The sequence below is a fragment of the Convolutriloba macropyga genome, chromosome 3 (genome assembly GCF_964194025.1).
Source record: "Convolutriloba macropyga chromosome 3, txConMacr16.3, whole genome shotgun sequence".
In the NCBI taxonomy this organism is placed as follows: Eukaryota; Metazoa; Xenacoelomorpha; order Acoela; family Convolutidae; genus Convolutriloba; species Convolutriloba macropyga.
Window position 1 is genome coordinate 58715048 of NC_134470.1, and position 20404 is coordinate 58735451.

At 35.4% G+C, this 20404-nt stretch overlaps 2 protein-coding genes across 2 annotated transcripts in view; both read right to left on the reverse strand.

The window, feature by feature from the left end:
- Positions 1-310: 310 nt before the first annotated feature.
- Positions 311-706, reverse strand: LOC142336677 (NADH dehydrogenase [ubiquinone] 1 alpha subcomplex subunit 6-like). Its single transcript, XM_075385586.1, has one exon. It carries the CDS (start codon positions 704-706, stop codon positions 311-313), a length of 396 nt encoding a protein of 131 aa, XP_075241701.1.
- Positions 707-1037: 331 nt separating this feature from the next.
- LOC142336319 (gem-associated protein 5-like) overlaps positions 1038-20404 on the reverse strand; it is a 92078-nt gene continuing 72711 nt past the window's right edge. Inside the window, exons 3-6 of the mRNA XM_075385064.1 lie at positions 13256-13961; positions 8081-8308; positions 5516-7020; positions 1038-1963 (exon numbers count right to left, since the gene is read on the reverse strand). Coding sequence (XP_075241179.1) covers positions 1132-1963; positions 5516-7020; positions 8081-8308; positions 13256-13961 — 3271 coding nt within the window. The 3' untranslated portion in view covers positions 1038-1131. The remainder of the gene's footprint in view (positions 1964-5515; positions 7021-8080; positions 8309-13255; positions 13962-20404) is intronic.

Here is a 20404-nt window from a genome sequence, read left to right on the forward strand (position 1 = left end):
AGCACTGAACAGATCCATATTGTCCTCGGGCTTTACCATTTTAACCCATTTTTGAGGACAAAAGTTTAAGCGTCAGACTAAAAATCTCTAAAGCCAAAAATCGAAAAGCAGACCAACATAGTCCAAATATTTGCTCCAAACTATGTTCGGGAGCAACTAATAATTGCAGCAACTTCATGTGCGAACAATGAAAATTTCGACAAAACCATTTCGAGACCTCATTAACCTCTTTGCATACAACAGGTGTTGTGAATGTGTTAATTAAGTTCTAAATATAGTTAATCCCTATTTTCACGAAATCAATACTATTTCAGTTGAGTTTTCCAGAATAGAAATTCTCTAAGAAGTCTTTCGATTTAGGCTGTTGCATTTTAGTCATTTCCAGATATTTGCATATATGAGTTGCCTGCTTCCACCCTTTCTGGCTCTCTTCAAGTTCCAGTTGGCCTTTAAAAATCAACGCATCAATTTGCCTCAGATCCTTCACGTGACTATGCTCCTCAAATTTCGCCCGTAATACTTTTCGAAGCTCTTTGGTTGTAAATGGCAGTTCGTTTCTGTAGATGGTATCGAAGCATTCCCTGTACCACAATTTATACAATCTAAGTGCTCGAAGTCTCGCTTGCTGAGCATTTGCTGAGAAAAGAGGTTTGAGTGGTTTTGTGAAGGCCTTTGTGTTCGCAGCCACTACTTTTGTGAAGGACATTATGGTCTGAAATTTTAGTGGGATGACAAGATATGCGAATAAATATACCTGTCCCACGACACAATTGCTTTCCCTTCTAATGGTGTGCGCTCCATTTTTAGCTCCATAACCATATATTAAAACAATCTTTTACCCATTATTGCCCTAATGATATGTAGAAAAATTTGGGGCAGTAAATATGGACAGCTATAGGGGAACCCGTACCTATTACTGAGGCAAACTCATTTATAGACGGGTGCTAACGTGGAATTGGGGGTTCTTAAAAAGACAATCCATTACTCGAGTCCAAAACAACTGTGCAATTTTTCCAGACTTCTGAAGAGAAATAAGCTTTTTCAAAAAGTTTGAATAAATTTAAACAAAAACAAAAGATTTTCCCGAAAACATTTCAGTAAACTCAACTTGGTGTTCACGTCAATTCCCAGTTAGCTTTCGATCAAGATTAAAGGCAAAATTTTCTCCTTCATAATATCTTCACTCCTGGAATATAGAAGAGGATCAGATCGGTTCTCGATCCTCGACAGTAAAATGAGAGCAGTTATATCCAGCATTGCAACCAGAAAGGACTTTCCCGCTTTCTGTATTGGAGTCGAAACATTCGTCACAACAGCTTGAGATTTCAATTTCGTCAATCCGGGTAAAATTTTCTCAAAAAATATGATTTCATTTTTCACTGTGTCGTTATTTTCCAAATTATGACTGCAGACAATCAAGGTCAGGTGATTGCAGAATTCGGCAAAAAACTTGCCCAAATGTCCTTCAAAATCGACTCCTTGCTCTAAATCTTTATTAGTGCAGACAAACAAACTTGAATGTTCTGAATCACGTATGTGACTTGCCTGAATGTTCAAACAGCTCTCGAACGTTTTCGTAAAGCTTTCAAAACTTTCTATTGCAAAAGCAATGCTCTCAAATTCTTGCATTTTTTCGTTAGCTACAACTTGTTGTGCCCTTTCAAGGTTAAAGTCGGCAAGTAACCGAATCACACATAAATTAGTGAGGAACTCAACACGGTCGATAGACTGATTTTCTTGATTGAGCAAAATTTCCAAAGCAAGTAAATTAGCCTCTGCGCTATTTTTTGAGGTCAAGACTCGCGCTGCTTTTTCATAATCGTTCATAGTCATATAGCATTGAGCTGCTACTTCGAGGTTACCCGCTTTCTCACACTGGGCAGCGTATGATTCGTGCACAGTTCTCAGGTAGGAGTCGGAGGGTGGCAGACGAAGGGTCCCAATAACAATGGCGTCACGGAGCCTAAATTGCACGCATGAAATGAGTAAATTAGAACCTAATTAAGCTGACTGATATCTAAGCGACAAGCTTTTAAAAAATATAGCTCGTTCTATTATCCAGCTACTTGGAAAATCAAAGTTACCTAGGAATGTAAGACGAAGTAACCATGTCAAAATACCCTAGTCAATTCTAAACGAATCAAAACAGCCGAAGCCATTTTTTTAAAACCAACAATAGATCGCCAAAATAAGCTGTAATTTCTGTAAAAACATGTAACTACTGTAAAACCATGTTTTTGAAAATAGACAAGCATAATGCAAATTTATTGGTACTTAGGCTTAATCCTGCTTATGAACGGGAGAATAAAATAAATATTACTGCATAATATGTTTACAGAACCGTGTATCACAAATCATCAATTACATTATGTAAAAAATTATTTCAAGACACCATATGCGCTTCGTAAGGACGCCATTGATCTCAATAGATCGTTCTCAGGTGCCTTTGTGCGGAAGATAACATCAGAATTCTTTAATTAAAAAACGATCATTAATGAGAGAAAGGATCGAGCAGCGATTCCCCCAAGCGAACCGGTCGCTTTCAACTTTGAAATTTGGTAGTTTAGCTAACCAAAAATAGTTCTTTTATGTCTAATGAACCAATATGTAATTCTTCACAAACTTTTGTGCATATTTGGCTTCTTGTGTTTGCAATGGATTTTTTTACATTTATGAAACACTCGCTGTCCGATGTCCAAAAACAATTTTGAAAATCCTCGGCCTAACCGTGATTCAATTGTAACAGTAAAGCAACTGCCATGATGTTGTTTGTCCGTCCCTTTGCAAATTTTCCTAAATCATTTGAATCAACCGAATCTTGTAGTTATTTAACCTTAAAGTTTTGGCGTGGCACTTCATCTAACACTTTCAGCAACTCAAAAATGTGGAGCTCTTGACAGCAAAAAATTCATTTTTTTTACGTACGTTGGCGATCGATTCAAATTCTTCCCCATTACTAGCTTATAATACAATTTTTGGTTTTGACCCATACACTAAGACACTATTACTTGCTGAACATGAGTATTAAAATTCTAACCATCTGTGGTAAATGAAAAAAAATGAAGTGAAAAACATTGCAAAAAAAGCAGTTAGAACATTGCAGTGAAATGGTGGATGTGTTCGGCAAAATTTAGATGGTGGTCTAGAATGACACCTAAGTTTTTATAAGATGTAACATATTCAACATTTTAAAAATTCATTGAAAAGTTGTTTTGTCTGCCCCGCGTTTTTTCCAATTGTCGTTTTAAGTGTCTTCTTGATTTTTAGTGTCAGTTTATTATGATGGAACCATTGTTTTATATTGTTTAAAGCTTCCAACACAGAGATATTCCTTAATTTTTTCACTACATGAGATGTCATTTATCTACAAAATAACAGCGTCCCGGTAATTGAACCATGAGGCACTCCGAACGTTACCTTGATTCGCTTTGCTATTTATTCTCACCAACTGAGTTCTATTGCTTAGATGAGAATCAAAAAGTTTTTACACTTTTCCCTGCAAGCAACAATCGGAACTTTTTTGGATTAAGATGCGGTGATCTATTGTGTCGAAATCTTTTTCAAATCCAAGAAGGTAACCTTGATGTTAAGTCTTGTACCATCTAATATAGAGACAATAGCACCAAACTATTGAGATGTGATCAAAAAGAAGATGAATATTTTGAACTTTCCTACGTAATCCTTAACTCCTTCAAAATAAAAAAAACCAATAACTTTCCTAGTAATGGGCAAAACTGATATCGGCAAAAGCAAAATTGGATTTGCCTTGCCGCGCTTGTGTATTGGCTTTGTTAAACCAAATAGTATTATATCGGATCTTTTCGACAATTGCCCCCCCTTTGCAAAGGGGGGGCTATTCTTGAAAAGAATTTAAGCGAGCGATTTATTAACCAATCAGAGACGACTAATAACTTTCCACGTATGCGCATAGTATGTTAAACGGACTAGAGTAAAATACGCCATTCTATGCCAATTAGCCGAATTGGAATACAAAGCGAATATAATTTCCGACTGGCGGGTCGGTGGGCGCACTTCGCCGCGATAACCCACCCGCGATTTCCGGATTACATCCCACAGCGCATGAGAGGCATGGCCATGAACAGCAGTCCGCAGTTGCGCTCAAACTCATATTCAGCTACATTAACCGTAGGCCGAGTAATATTGTCGTATAAAGTATAGCAGAGAAGGGGGGGGCGATTCTCTACTAGGTACCAAAGGGGGGGGGGCAATTGTTGAAAAGATCCATTATATCTAAGAACGAACAATAAATTGATCAAAGTTAAATAATTGACATCTAAAATAGGGCTTTACTCTGTTTCCATAACTCATTTTTCTCTTACTCATTTTAGTTCAACAAATAATCATTTTTCTTCAGCAAAAACTTTGAAATCGATGCCAATGAAAATTTCACCAAAACCATGAAAGTTAGTTGTAATTAAGAAAAAATCTCCATCACCTGCGAACACACGAAGAAGATAACGACAACTGGTAAAATCGACAACAAAAAACGCGGTAGTCATCATTGAAAACCATTAAATTTTGAAAATAGTCAAAAGTGCCCCAAAACGCAAAATTACTAGTTAACATGATTGACAAAAGCCACTTCGGGCGAAAAATTTTAAGTTAAAACCAAAAAATTGCTTTGAAAATTTTGCGTGCTCAAGCAATTTCTCGATCTCTCAAAACTAGTGGTATGCACCAACGCACTCTTTCTCGGCCCATCAAATTTGATCAGCAGTAAAAACCCCCTTGTTCACGCGTTTCACTCACAGCATCAATTACTGTACTGCGGACTTAAACAGTAGGCCCACAAATTCAACAGTGAATTTGCAAACTAACGAGAGGGCAAACATTGAAAGAAACGATAGCTGTTGTTGCAGCATGTTACTGAGTCCACTGCAAACATATTTGCGGCACAAAGTAAATTCACGATAACCACCACGGAATTTCGCGCTTTTAAAAATAAACCGACTAACTTCGAACGAATTACTTTCCAACGACCGGAGCGGCAAACAATTTAGATCGGGACACAGAGAACTAGTGAAACTTTTATGGTGCAAAAATTTCTGACTATGCAGGGATTCGAACAAGAGACCTCTGATTAGTGGGGCTCGTGGATGAAAGTCGATGAAATTAACCACTACGCTACACGGGTTATGTACTATTTCTGGTTCCCAATCGGTTTTATTTTATGAACAGACTTAACTTCTGAATGTTTGCAATTTAAATGACTCAGAATATCAAGAAGTTAAGCGTGAAAAAGTCGCGAGAAGCGAGACACAAAGAGTGTTCTAAAAGGAAACGGCCGAAAAAATTTTGCATTAAAAAGGCAAAATAATTTACAATAATTGGTTTACAATAATTGGTTCCAGCTTCGTTCGAGAGCAATTAAATAGGGACGTATTACAATTACTCACTAACATAGACAACAAGAGTTTATTAGTGATATCAATGAAAATAACGAAGTACAATACCACATTGAAGATTTCTCTGGGGAAGAACAAAAAATACTCACTTCCCGTGATCGACCATCAATTTCATTGCATCGTGAACTCTGTTCAACATCAGCATGTATTGACAAGCATCATTGATATCTCCATTACTCAAGCTCTGTTCCACCATACCACTCACGCACTTTTTCCACAATTTCACACCACCCATGATAGAAGCAGCGACATGTTTCTGATTCAAACATCCTTTTGCAATGCCTATATCAATGGCCGCTTCGATCTTCCCTTGCAATAACAACAACTCAATTTGGTTCTCATAATCGTGCGATGTCATGCTGAAAGTAGTTTCATTTTCAAGAACTTTCATAGCTCCAACAGCTCCGCAGAACATTGCATAGCTACACTGACCATCAATGTTTTTAAAGCTGCTCTCTCCAGATTCAGACTGACTTTCAGTGCTGCTTTGTTGCAACTTCAAATCCAAAAGTTCTTTCGTTTCCTGAACAGATTGAGCAGCTCTGGGGTTGTTACTTAACTTCTTTAGAAATGTTTTCAACTTCGGTCTGCGAGCGTGCGTGGCTCTATTTCCACTGCACGCATCGCCTGCAGCATTCGGTGTATCATCAATAACTTTTGGCACCTCATTTCCAGAAGCAGGTTTAAAATTCGTCCCACGTATATTTTCAAATGAACAGGAATCTTTGCTTGCTTCTTTTATATCATCTAAGCCAGATTTAGCACGCTCATCGCCCTTCTCAGGCAACAAATTTCCATTCAGATCAGTTCCAGTTTCAATTTCAGAACTAACGACTGAGTTCCCAACGTCCATCAAAGCTGTGCTTCTATACATCTGTGGTTCTCTTGTGGTAACTTTCGATGGCCTCCAACAGTGTAAAATAAAATCAGTACCCCCCGAGAAAACCAGATCCGGGTCACTTAGCGAGAATTTAGCACAACTGGAACACGCATCTGGATTTTGGAGATAATTGCAGACGAACTCGTACGATCCATCGTACAAAACCTTCCATATCTGGACTGAACCATCATTGGATGTTGAAATTAGGTTATCAACTTCATGAGGCGACCATTCAATTTTCGCTATCTTTTTCTTGTGACCCGTCAGCTGACACAGTAAGTTAGAAATAACGAGTACGTCGCGCGGTTCACAATCATTAGGCGGAATCACGACAGCCTTTGAAACATCAACAACTTTGATGTTCGTCTCGTGTTTGCAACTGATCGCTAGCACATGATGTTCTTCATTGGAAATGGTACCTGGATGCTGCCATGATATGTGATATATAGCACTAGAATGTAGCTCAACAATCGCCAAATGGTTCAAATTTACATCGTACAAGTCAACAGTTCCACTCAAATTGCCGACAGCGAGAGTGACCATAGCGTGGCTCCAACAAACGGTGCTCCTCTTTTCGTCCACCTTCTTACCACTTATAGCACTGAGTACCGAATTAAGGTCTTTTGCTTGATGTGTGAGATTTGCAGGATTGTGGATAAGAACTCGTCCTTCAGCCCCACAGCTGTAAATGTCATACCATGTTTTCTGGACAACCTGAAACATAATGTCAAACTGAATTGCATTCAACTAAAAATCAGCGCAGAATCAACATTTTTAAAATGCTCAAAGGAAGTAGATTGTTGCAAAATAGCAGAGACGATGCTCCCATTGTAAAATATTGGTAACTAAAGTAATGACGAACAGGCAGATACTATCGCCAAATTCCTAACATATTTCCAGAAAATTCCCGTGAACTAAACTGTTTAGCAGTTAAAGAGCACTGACAACAGAAACTGAAATGTTCAACACATAAAATTCAATTCTACATTCAATTAAAATTCAAGTAATCTAACTACTTGACCATGTACGTTAAAAGTCAAACCTCAAGCTTCCTCGAGTACTGCTACCTCGTAATCCATATTTTTTGCATTTTTGAAGTAATTGTTTATCAATGGTGTCAAAAGCTTATTTCAAATCTAGGAAAGTGCACAAGCTGTTTTCTGATCTTCAGAACATTGACTATCTGATTGATTCTACCAGTGTGCTCACTGCATCAACTACTTCCTTTCTTCCCAGAAACCAAAGTGATTTAGAAAGTTTGAAGTGATCAAAATTGATTCGGAAGCACTTTTTCTAAGATTTTTCCAAGCGTTGGTAACAGTGAGATAGGACAAAAAATGTTGGGATCTGACATATAACCTAAACGATGCAAGGGAACAACTGAGGATATTGTAGAGTAGCTTTTCAATCATTAAATGAAAGGCAAATTCCTAGCTTGTATGTCATCAAAAACAAAAGGACTGGAAAATTATTTAAATTAAAAGTACCAAGTCAGATACTTGAATTCCCGCTCGTGAAACAAATTTGCCAAGATTCGAATTGTCTATCTGATAAATTCAAAAGCCGATGAACAGAACAGAAAGCTAAGGTTAAACATTAAAAATCGAACAAAGTAAATGTAATTTTCATTCTCTTCTGTCTGTACTCCTTTGCAGCTATTTGAATATTTGAACTATACATGCTTAGGGCAAAAGTATCTTTCAACCCAAATATTGCAAAATGAACAAGTGAGAAAAGATAACATCATTTGTCTCATAAATTTTGGACTACCTACATTATCAGATGCCGGCCCATCATTGTCCTTGTTCTGTACCTCGCTGGTGCTGAAAGTGTTTCCAAGTTGAGCTGGTCCGAATGAGAGTGCATAAACAGTAGATTGGTGGAAGGAGGAAGATGTTATGGATCCCTTGTTATTGGTGACGTCATACAGACCCACTCTGCCATCCTCAGTCCCAAAAGCCACAGTTCCTTCCCTAGAAGGGTGGAATCGAGTCACCGTCACCTGTCAAAAAATTCACGTTACTATTTGAAAGAATCATACATGGAGTGTTCAACTTCATTATAGCCTGCGAGGAATCTAAGTAATAGTTAGAGAACTACTTTTGCACGTAAGAATTGCTTAAAGAGCTTTTTAAACCAGTAAGTTCCACACAGCACTCAAAACAAATAAGTGATTTCAAAATCTTCATTTTTATTGAAGGAGAATCAACTTGCAACCAATCAAAAAGACGGTGACAACATAGCTGGCAGATTGCCAGAAAATAGCTGCAATAGCTTCGTAGACCTGCGGTCTCAAAAAGATAGTAAGAGAGACAGACCAAAAAAGAAACTTCTCTTTATTAAATGCCGAGATGCAATATTTTGAAGATAACCGACTAACGTCAGGCAAATTGCTCTCAAACAACCGGCGAGCGGTTGGCTTCGTCAGTAGCTAGCACGGTTTAGTGAGGCTAGATTTAGCTTAAATGAATGGGCGTAAGTGAGCGCAGCGGGGGGGGGGTGCAACGGGGGCTGACGGGGTGGCAACAGTGGGGGGGGGGTCAATCTCTAGAACCGCCCTTCGCACCATAAGTATAAGTCTCCAAAACAGATTCTGTGAATCGCATACTTGAAGACTAGTGCTCTGAAAGGCTTTAAGAGCACCTAATGACCGCTGGGCGCTACCTGTTTATCCCGTTTTCGAGGACGAAAAGTCAAATGAGTCAGACGAAAAAATGGTCAAGAAAAAAATCGCATAAAAAAGACCGACAGGCCTAATATAATTGCTACAAACTTCGTTTGAGAGCAATTAATAAGAAATCTATTAGCTTATAGTTGCTTCTATTAGCTGCTCTAAAACAACCTTCAATTAGAGTGACACACACTCACTTGACTTTATCTCTTTGAACTGAAGTAAAGAAAAGCCAATTTCAGAGCGAGGAAGTCATTTTTGAGTATGAGTAAGTCACAAGTTACCATAAAATTAATCACGCGATTGAACAAAAAACTCGCTTCACTAAGAGTGAAAAATGAGCTCGTAGAAAATTTATTAGAAATTGCATGAACGAGTTAACAAAAAGCATGAAGAAATTGTGACATCATTTGATCGTAAAAAATTGTGACGACGAATTAAAAAAAATTAGCTTACAATTCAAAAAATTTTCATTGACTAAACAAAAATTAAACCTAGAATGGAGTATGACTTGATTGGAAAAACCATTTAGAAAAATACTATAAAAAATTGAAAACAGTTAAAATCAAAGCGAAAATGCTGCATGTGAATAAAAAACCGCTAGCGAGAAAGCGAATTTTTGTTCAAATACCGTTTTCTCACTCTACTTAAAACATAGATTGAAAAAAATCTCAGGCTGCAAAACCACCTACAATTTTGCTCCAGTACCTGTTTTGGCGCGAAAAAATCATCGCTTCAATTTGACCTCAAAAATCATGAAAATGTGTGAACAGATCTTTAAAAAAAAGACAGCGCCCCAACACAATTAAAATTCCTTGAATTAAAAATTCATGAAAAAAATTAAATTGACTAAACAAAAATATAGAAACATAGCCGGCAGATTGCCGGAATAGCTGCGAAAGAATAGACTTGCGTGCCGTATTATAGAGATAGAAACAGATATAGATATAAGTTGAAAAAGTTATCGACGCCGCTCAAAAAACTATGTAAAAAAATTCAACGATAAATTTGTAAAGCTTGTTGCAAAATTCATTGCGCAGAAGCCTTTTTTATTAGCAACTCTTATTACACATAAGTTCCTTTGACCATAAACTAATTCAAAACAAACTTAAACTTTAAAGTGCAGAAGTCATTTTTATTGAGTGAGGTAAGTCACTTATGATCAAAATCTAAACACGCATAAAAACTTTTGCTAGAGAGAGCGAGAGAGAGAAATGTCGTCACGCGCGCAAAAGCAGTTAGTGAGAGGAAGAAGTCATTCAGAAAATTTGACTTTTCAGCTTTGAGGTGTGAACAAATGTAAAACGAAAAAAGAGCGTCAGACGACGAAACAAAAAACATAGCCGGAAGAATTCCGGAAGCAACTCGAAGCGTAAAAACTTGACAAAAAACCTAATTGCAGCTGAAACCATTAACTTTTTTAATAAACCATAAACTCATTATCCCCCCCCCCCCACCGGTCTGATCTAAAAATTGGCGAAATTTAAACCACTGTCACCAAGAGAAACAAAATGCCGCAAAAATATTTATTATTGAAAACGTTTGGCAAGGATTAGTGCAAAATAATTAGGATAGTCAAAACACTGATAGTCTCAAAAAGCTGAGAGGGCTATCAACTGCCCTCAAATAATTCATGATTCTAATCTCAAAAAGATCGCTAAAGCAAACGGCAGATAATAATAACTTAGAAACTAAATTTTTCAAAAAATAATGCTCAAAGTTAAGAATCAGAAAACTACTACAGCTAGATTTCTCATCACTGCAATTAAGACAAAAACAATATATACTTTTCTCTTCTTGTATATATGCTAGACAACATGATTTCAAACTAATTCACAAATTAAAATAATCATAGAAAAGCAACCGAGTAATATTTAAAGGCAAAAAAATGTTTCAGAACAATACCAAGGTCGGAAAAAATACAATAAAAAGTAATAAGTAGCAATTCTGGAAAACACTTTCTAGTAAACTCTTAGTACTGCCTTATGTTGAATGAAATCAATTGCAACCCAAAGAAATGACGAAAATCTAAGAAAAAGCCGAAATCATTCAATTTGTTAATAACTGAAAAAATCAATAAAACCAGTATAAATGTAGGTGCCAGGGCAGAGCTACAATGATACCAGCTAGAATGTGAACAATATGGACACAATGTAAGGAACACCGTAACAAAGACTAATTCTTGATTTTTGAAAGTTCAAACCAAAGTTTATAAAAGTTTTGAAAGTTTAAATCAAATTAAAAAAAAAACAAAAAAAACTAACACCATTTCATTTTTCAGCATTCGAGACATAGAAAATACAACGATATATCCGAGACAAAAATCTATCCTCCTGAACGGATAAAAAAAAGAAAAAGCAGAAATCAAACATACGAAACATTAAAACATTTTGCAAAAAAAGGTCAAAAAAATTTTAGGACTGCATTTATAAAAAAAATTTAACTAATTTTCAAAAATTTAACGCTAAAAAATTATTGACGTTTTTATTGAAACGAAATTAAAGCCCCTCATGTTGCACAAAAAGAACATTTCTAGTAATTAAAACCAAAATACAGACAAAAAACTGAGAAAAATAGGAAAAAAAAACTACCAAAATCGGATTAGCATATGTACAATTTTATGAAACAAAATTACATCGAGGTAAAAAGAGGCATCGAGTATATGAATTGTCAACGGGAAGTTGTCATATTGACTGATTTTTGACAAAAAGACGGCTAAAAGATCCAAAAATGAAAATAATAGGAAAAAAGCCAAAAATTAATTAAAAAATCAATAAATTTATGCCAATTTTGAACTTGAAACGCGTTTTCAGGCTCTACCTGCAAAACACTGTGCTATTAATTTCCAAGGTTTACATTTCAATATAGCATCAACTAAAAATCATTTCTACAAAAAACCAAATTACAAGCAAAAAATGGGCCACTTAGACGAAAAAACGGCTAAAAACGGTTATCTATATGTGCCATTCAGTCAAAAACTACTTTTCAAAGTCCAAAAGTCATTCACTAAACGCAGCGCATGATCAAAAAACTTCTCTCGCTCAGAAAAAATTAGTTCACACCGCAATTTTTCTCACTTTTGCTTTTAGGTCAAAACAGCGTCTGAACGAATAGTACTTCCGGTAAAAAAAACCTTAAGAAAACCAATACTCCTCTTCGAGTCGTAAAAGCCAAGAGCACCGCAATATAGCTACGCTCAGCTTACAGCTTCGCAGCCATAAAAAGAATGGAATATGAATGGAGTGGGAAAACCATTCGAAAAAAAAATTGATCACAAAAATAGAAAAACAGTAAAAACAAAGTAAAATTGTCATATTAGAACAACAACTACCATTGAGAAAGCGCCTTTTTGTCAAACACAGTTTTCAGTTTTCTCACTCTACTTTTAAATTGGAGTAAAAAAATTAACGTCGCAAGACCATTCATTTTTTTGCTCCACTTTCTGTTTCGGCCTGACCAAAATCACCTCAATCATGAAAATGTGTGAAACAGGCCTTTAAAAAAGACAGCTCAACCAATGCAATTCAAAGTCTCTGAATTGTAAGAACCAAGAGAAGGCCAATAATAGCCCCAGCTATCGCTTTGCGGCTATTAAGAATAAAATGTTCATTTGTACCAAATTGTATGTATTCTGTTTTTCGCCATATCAAAGGAATATTGAATTTTGCTCCAGACTGTGGAATAGAATTTGGATGCTTGATTGGAAAAACACCAGATCTAGACAAACGTCTATAATAAAGGTAGCTTAAGACTGAAAAATACAATTCGTTTGTTGTTGTTTTTGTTCTTAAGCGCTGTACATCAAAATATACTACGAGAAATGGAAATTTTCCGGCTGGTCCATTGCAGAATCACAATAAAACCCATTTTAATTGGCATTTTAAATTTGTATTTTTTATCATACTTGATATTCAAATTGTTATGTTTGCAAAATTTATGGAAATGTTCAGTCGTCACTGATTATATAGGACAAAGCAGCTGTTGATTTTATTGGGAAGAAGAACTGGGAAGCAAACCCCCACAAAAAGTCAACATAAGCAGTGCAAGTTAGCGATATCATTACACAAAATATCAACTTGACATTATCAAGATTTATACTCTCAACTAAAGATACCAAGTTTTGATGCAAAATCTTTTTTGAACTCTTCTTAGAGTACTCCTCTTAGATAACCTCAGATTCATTAGAAGACCATTAGAACTATGTACTGTTTTGTTAGAGTACTGATAAACCTTGCATATAGGTGCTGTAATCAAAATTTGTTGACATATTCGACTCACCTTAGTTTTATATCCTTGCCAAACATGCATCATTTTGAATCTCGTGTCATTCAATTTCGCACTCAATTCTACTGAGTCCTGCAACGCCAAACTCGAATTCCAAATATGCAAAAATCCACCACCGGATGCCACGGCCAGCCATGTTTTAGATACAGGTGAGATATCCAGATCAAATACAGAACCACCCAGAGTTGATAAAGTTGCAACATTCTTCATTTCAGGCAATTTCCACACGCACAGATACCTGTCCATAGCATGTGTAAATACTAAGCTATTATTATAACAAGTTATAGATTGGATCGCTTTATTATGTCCACTATCGTGACCGCCACTATCAACAACTTTGAAGTCGACAAAAACTTTCTTCTCGACAGATGAAGTTCCTTCAGAATTGATCATACTTCTCTCCCAGTTCAAATCTATCGTCCATGAGATCAAATCGCCATTTGCACCACCAGTTAAAATTTTCTCCTTTGCAATCCATTTGCCGAAGAAGAATAATTTATCGTGATACGAATCTGAATCTTTCTTCCCCCGTTTCGCCGCACCCTTTGATGGGAGCCGTTTGAAAAATAAAGATTTAACTCGTGAACAATCATTGTCCGATGCTGCATTCGATGTCACTTTGACGTGATAAAAGCGCAACAATTTGTCTGTTGATGTTGTGATCAAATTTGGGATCCACGACATATCTAGTTCTTCACGCCTGAAACGCCAGTACAAGACCATTGTCCAACTTTCCTCCTTATTTTCTGTGCCTACAAACTGGGAGCAGACCCAAACCTTTCATAAAACTTACGACTAAAAGCATGAAATAAAATACTAAATCTAGAAACTTCATGATAGCGTCTATTTCTCTGATTAAGTGGTATATCTTTGAATCTCTGATATCTTTGAATCTATTTCGTTGCGCATGCAGTAGATAATTACAGTTTTTGCCAATTTTCGTGAATAACGTCTCACTAATTGATATTTATTAATTAACAAATTTGCAAAACAGCTGCACTAACATGCATTTTCCGATCATTCAATTATGACAATTCCCTTTTGCACACTCTCCGTTGATTTTTGAAGAACAGTTGCGCTTTGAAGAACAGTTGCGCTTTCAAGAACAGTTGCGCTTTCTTTCTTTCAAGTTGGCCTTCAATAGCACATTAAACGTGCATCTTTATGAACAAAAACTTGAACGTTTAGAACCAACTCAACACTAGCAAATCTAAATCTAATAACGTGTTTGCATAATCATTTCTATATTAAAACACTAGTTTTCTACTATGTACCCAGCTCGTGTCTAAGAACTGGGAACGGCCATTGTCTAATAATTAACAGTTCATTTGCGGATTTTTGTTTCTCTTTCTCTTTTTTTACTCGTATTCTTTACAAGTTTGTATTTATCCTTGTTACAATTAACTTTTGAACCGACTCACAGCTGGATGGAAATGGAGGGTGAATCAAGTCAACTGAAGAAGCAGGTGGATCAATTGCAGAATTCGGTCACAGGTTTGATCGCAAAAAACAAAGAACAGGAAAGTAAAATAAAAAAACTTGAAAAAATGCAATTTGATATGAATGAGCGCCTCAGAGCACAAGAAAGGTACACGAGCAAAGACTACCTAATTATCTGCAATCCGCCTTTCGATCCAAGAGATAGCAAAAATGTACTGAAAAATACCTTGAGATTTTTTAGCGATTTTCTGAAAATAAATCTCACTGAGAACAGAATAAAAGCATGTCATATTTTACCGGGAACTGCTAATGGAGATCAATATGAATCGGTAATATTTGCAAGTTTGTCTATTTCGACGAGAAAGACAGAGTGTTTGGGGCAAGACGAAAGTTAAAAACTGCAAAAAACAGCCTGAATAAAAAACCTATTTTCTTGAATGAACGACCTCCAAAGTTTGAAGCTGAACTTAGGGCTGAGGCAAATAGACAGGGCTTCATTACTTCGACAAAAAATTTAGTATAATATTGTTGAAGCGAAACAACAATGATATTAGCTATCACAACATCAATCAAATTAGCGATCTTGAAAATGTCAAAAACCCGATCAAACGAGAAAACCAAAAAAGGAAATACTGCTTTGATGATGACGACAAAGTTGATGATGACAGAGAGAAGTCACCTGACTTCAAAAAAATCTTTAAGTGCTGACTGAACAAAAAAAACAGAGACGTTTAGTGAACAAATTTAAAAAATATTTTTGTTTTGTGCTAATGTTATTCTAATCTTATTGGCATTTTTGGGAAGCAGTTCCCATTTTGAGGCTCCGTAAAAGAAAAGTATTCAATTAGATACGTCAAAATTTCTAGATTTTTCTTCTTTTTTTATTTGATTTAGATTAATTCTGATTTACTGTAAAACAAAAAATGTGACTGCGATTACGCGTCACTACGACCAAAAATCAATGAAAAAAGAAATTGTTCGCACATCGGATTTGATGGCTGCGATAAAGCGCCTATTTAAATTCGAATATGTCGTTTCTTTTTATTTCTCTCAATGTGAAAACAGGATCACCCAAGATAAATCAAGTATATCAACTGATTGCTGCGATTACGCGCATGAAGTTGTTAAACTCGTAAACTTTCTCCAAATACATGATCTTAGCAGTAAAATTTTTATTTTTTCTCATCGTTTTCTTGTTTTTTTTCTCCTTTTAGGCTATATATTTTTCAATATTTTAACAAAAAATACATTATGTCTACGATTTAGCTTTTTTTCGAAAAAACAGTTTTTTACTCTGGTAACCAGAGTTGTTTTAACTCTAACGTCATATCCGCTAACACTTTAAACTTTGCTGCTACAATCCATTGAAGACAATGGTTGTCCCACTTTTCTTCCACTTGTACATATCATTTTAGTACAACAAAATGCAAAAGCTCTTCATGCTTCAAAATATAAGATCTATATACAAAAATTTAGATCAGCTTCAAATTCTAGTAAACAGTTTAGATAGTCTACCCTTAGCCGTCTGCTTAACAGAAACATGGATAAATGAACAGTATGACACTGCTTGTTTGCAACTAGATGGTTATCAAAAAAATCCTCACAGTCAGTAGGGGTGTAAAGCGAAATCGAGGTGGAGGAGTTGGTATTTTTAGGAAAAATAAATTAAAGTTCGAAACAGTAAGCAAGTACACCAGCAATGAGTGCCAAATTTTGACACTGAAATTTTGCTATAATAATTTAAAAGTTTTTTTAACTACAATATACGTCAAACCAAACACGTCCAACGAAAAACTAAGCACAAGCTTAGGAAACCATTTTGAGAAAGTTGTTATTCCGGACGACTGTATGTCAGTTATATGTGGTGATTTCAATATAAATCATCACACCGTTTCTTCAAAGTTGAAAACATTGCAAGAAGCCTTGCTGTCTTTTGACCTGCATTATGCAGAAAATGAGAACTGCACTAGAGAAACAAAGACTAGTAATTCTTGTATTGATGCCGTGTATTCCAATGTAAAAATTGATCTGAAAATGTCACAAACTACGCTAAGAGATCATTATACGCTGTTTTTTGGATTCTCGGGACACAAATTGAATCATTCAGAAAAAGAAAATGATGATGATCGCATGATTAAAATGTGGACAAAACTTAATGATTCAAACGTTCTTCAGTTTTATATGCAACATGAATTACAGAAGTTTGAACTAACACTTGATCAATTAAGTTCTGAAGAAGCCATGAAAAATTTTCAGTTTCTCTTGAATAAATGTGTTGAAAAATTTGTTCCTACAAAAATTTGTAAAGGTACAAAAAATAAAAAATTGTGGATTGACAACGAAATAAAACATCTAGCTACCAAGAAACGACAACAATACCAAAATTTTATGAGAACGAAAGACAAAAACGATCAACTCAAATTCAATGCACTACGTAACAAGCTGCAAAAACTGATCAGAAGAAAAAAGGAAATGTATTATCAGCGGTTAATGAATGCAGATGGTCAGAAAAACTCTAAATCTTTTTTTGACTGCATTAGCAGATTAAAAGGCAAAGTTGCATCGCAAGATAGGCTCAATAAAGAGACAGCTGATAAATTCATAGACTATTTCTCTACAGTTGGTAAAACCTTAGCATCAAATTTTGAGTCTAAAAGTGAGAACATTTCTAAAAGCAGTAGTATTACTGTACAATCAATGCGACTAACCAGGGCAACTTCGCTGGAAGTACGGGAAATAATAAATAAAATGCGAACCAAATATAGCAGATTGCTTTGAACTGAACAACTTTTTTTTGAAGAAACTCGAATCGGTAATTGTGCCAATACTAACAAAATTAATCAACAAATGTATCGATGAAAGAAGTTTTCCACCTTGCCTGAAAGAAGCTATCATAGTAGCAGTACATAAAAGTGGTAATGTCCAGGAACCATCTAACTTCAGACCAATTTCTCTACTTCCAACTGTTGCAAAAGTCTTTGAAACATTTCTGTACAAAATATCTAATTTTCTGGTCAAAGTTTTTGATCTCCTGGATGCAAATCAATATGGTTTCCGACGACAAAGAGGAACAATTGATGCATTAGCGCATTTTGTTGAAAACGCTAGGGACACTTTAGAATACCAGCCAAAGTGCTCGATAGGTTTGTTTCTAGATTTGAAAAAGGCATTTGTCACGGTTGATCATAACTTACTACTTAAAAAAATTGCTAACATAGGTTTGAGAGGCCCAATGCTTGAAATTATGAAATCTTACTTATCTGACAGAAAACAAATTCTTAGATATGGTGCTGCAAGAACGAGTTCAAGAACTGTTACGTTTGCCGTGCCGCAAGGTTCAGTTTTAGGACAACTACTTTTCATCATATACGTCAATGACATCAGACAACAAGGCAGCTGCTCTACAATAACGCTCTATGCCGACGATACTGCTCTGCAGCCAAAAAAAAGTGCAAATGAAGTTCTTTTTCAAAGTGATATTGACAACATCGGCCTCTACTTAAGCGATAACAAACTGACGCTCAATGTTGAAAAAACGATTAATCTAAACTTAGGTTTTAAAACTATGATGAATGTTCTAAGACTGAACAATGCAACCCTTAAAAAGAGCAACGAAGTAAAGTATCTAGGCGTTTTACTGGACAACAAATTGGATTTCAAAAAACACATAAATAGCGTCGCTGCAAAATTGACCAAATTTACGGGATTGTTCTACAAACTGAGGTTTATATTGAGCATTAAACAATTAGTTTTCGTATATAAGTCTTTTGTTCAACCGGTTATACAATATGGAGTGCTTATTTACGGAACTGCAAGCAAAACAAGCCTGAAGTTTATCGAAGTGAAAATTAAACAAATTTCGCGAATTATTTTCAGGAAACAAAGTCATCAATCAACAGCGAACGAACGGGCAAAATATGGAATCTTCCAGGGGAAAGAGCTACATATTTATGAGCTTTTAAAATTTTTAACCAAAACAATTAGGCGGGAACATAAAAATGAAGTTTTTAACAGGTTTATTGAGGATTCAGAGCTTGTGAGGCTAGATGAGAAAAGAACAACAAGTAAGAAATTAAAACCTAGCAATCAATTTACTGGTATCGACCCAAAGAAAATTGGAATACGAATAAGGAAATTGCTAAACTATATACTTAATTTCGACCCGAAATATGTTCACTTTATAAAGAGTTGCTACAAATCTGGAAATAATACACACCACCATACTTTTCTTGAAAATTTTATACAAGGAAATGATATCATAGAACTTTTTTATTAGTTTTTTTTGAGCAATTGTCCAAAACATTATTTTTTTTATTTTTATCCTTTTACAAAAACTCAACTGTTTCCTCACGTGTACTTGCTGTCACTCAATCTATTTAAACATTAAAAACAAACCAATATCAACACCCTACCCCAACCCCTATTTGCTAACAAACTGCTTCCCAAAGGCATCACACGACAAGGCTTTTTTGCCTTTTGATGACCTTTTGAGTATGTATATGTAAACCTCATTGAACAATGTTGTTTGTTTATACATACTTGAGAACAATTTATTATTATTAGATCAATCAATTAGGAACCTCCCTGATTTTGGGCCCCGAAGTAAAAAAAAACAGTGCTCAACTTAAAAACATAGCTGTAGATAATAACAGCAATAGAACAGCACGGCAACTAAATTCTCGAACTTCAAAGAATACTTTGTTTGATAACCTTTAGAAAAGATAGAGTTAGAAAGTGTATGCTAGCCAAGTGTATGAAAAACCTTCGCTAATGACTTTTTGGAAAAAGACAAGTTCGAAAGTCCATATTAGCCCATTTTGTGGCCGTGATAATGTAATTGTTGAATTTGTGTCGAAAAAACTGCCTATACGCTGATTTATATACGAAATTTTCAAAGAACCGTCGAATTAGGTGAAGAAAATGTCGAATTTCATGAGAAACCTAATTTGTAACTTTTTGAAAAATACGAGTTGGAAATACTATAGCCCATTTTGTTGCCGTGATAATTTTCGTTGTATAGAATTTGTATAGAAATAATTGCCAATATGCTGATTTGTATACGAAATTTTCAAAGAACCGTCGAATTAGTTGAAATGTCGAACTTCATGAAAAAAGTCTGTTAAAAATTTTTCGAAAACGACGACTTAGAAAGTCTATATTAGCCCACTTTGTTGCCGTGATAGTGTACTTTATAAAGTTGTGTAGAAATAATTGCCAATACGCTTATTTGTATACATAATTTTCAACGAACTGTCGAATTAGGTGAAGAAAATGTCGAATTTCATCGAAATTGTTTGAATAACTTTTTGAAGACGAGCTAGAAAGTGTATAATAGCGCATTCTAATGCCATGATAATGTACTTTTTTAAATTTCTGTAGAATTAATTGCCAGCATGCTCATTTATAGACGAAATTTTCAAGAACTGTCGAATTACTGAATAAAAGGTTGCAACTCCGTGAAAAACGTTTGTTTATAACTTTTTGCAAGAGAAGAGTTAGAAAGTGTATGATAGCTCATTTTAATGCCGTGATAGTGTACTTATATTTAGGACTATTTTCGCTTTTTTGATATGTATCCAACATTTTGAAAGAACTGTCGATTTAGGGGTAAAGATTGGTCATTTTCATTTAAATTGGACCAAATTCTCCCAATTAAAATCTCAAAAGATACAAGTTTTTGTTATCAGAATAAACTAGAACTCA

Coding starts and splice junctions, on each gene's coding strand:
- LOC142336677 (XM_075385586.1), bottom strand. CDS start 706: ATGTCCTTCACAAAAGTAGTGGCTGCGAACACAAAGGCCTTCACAAAA.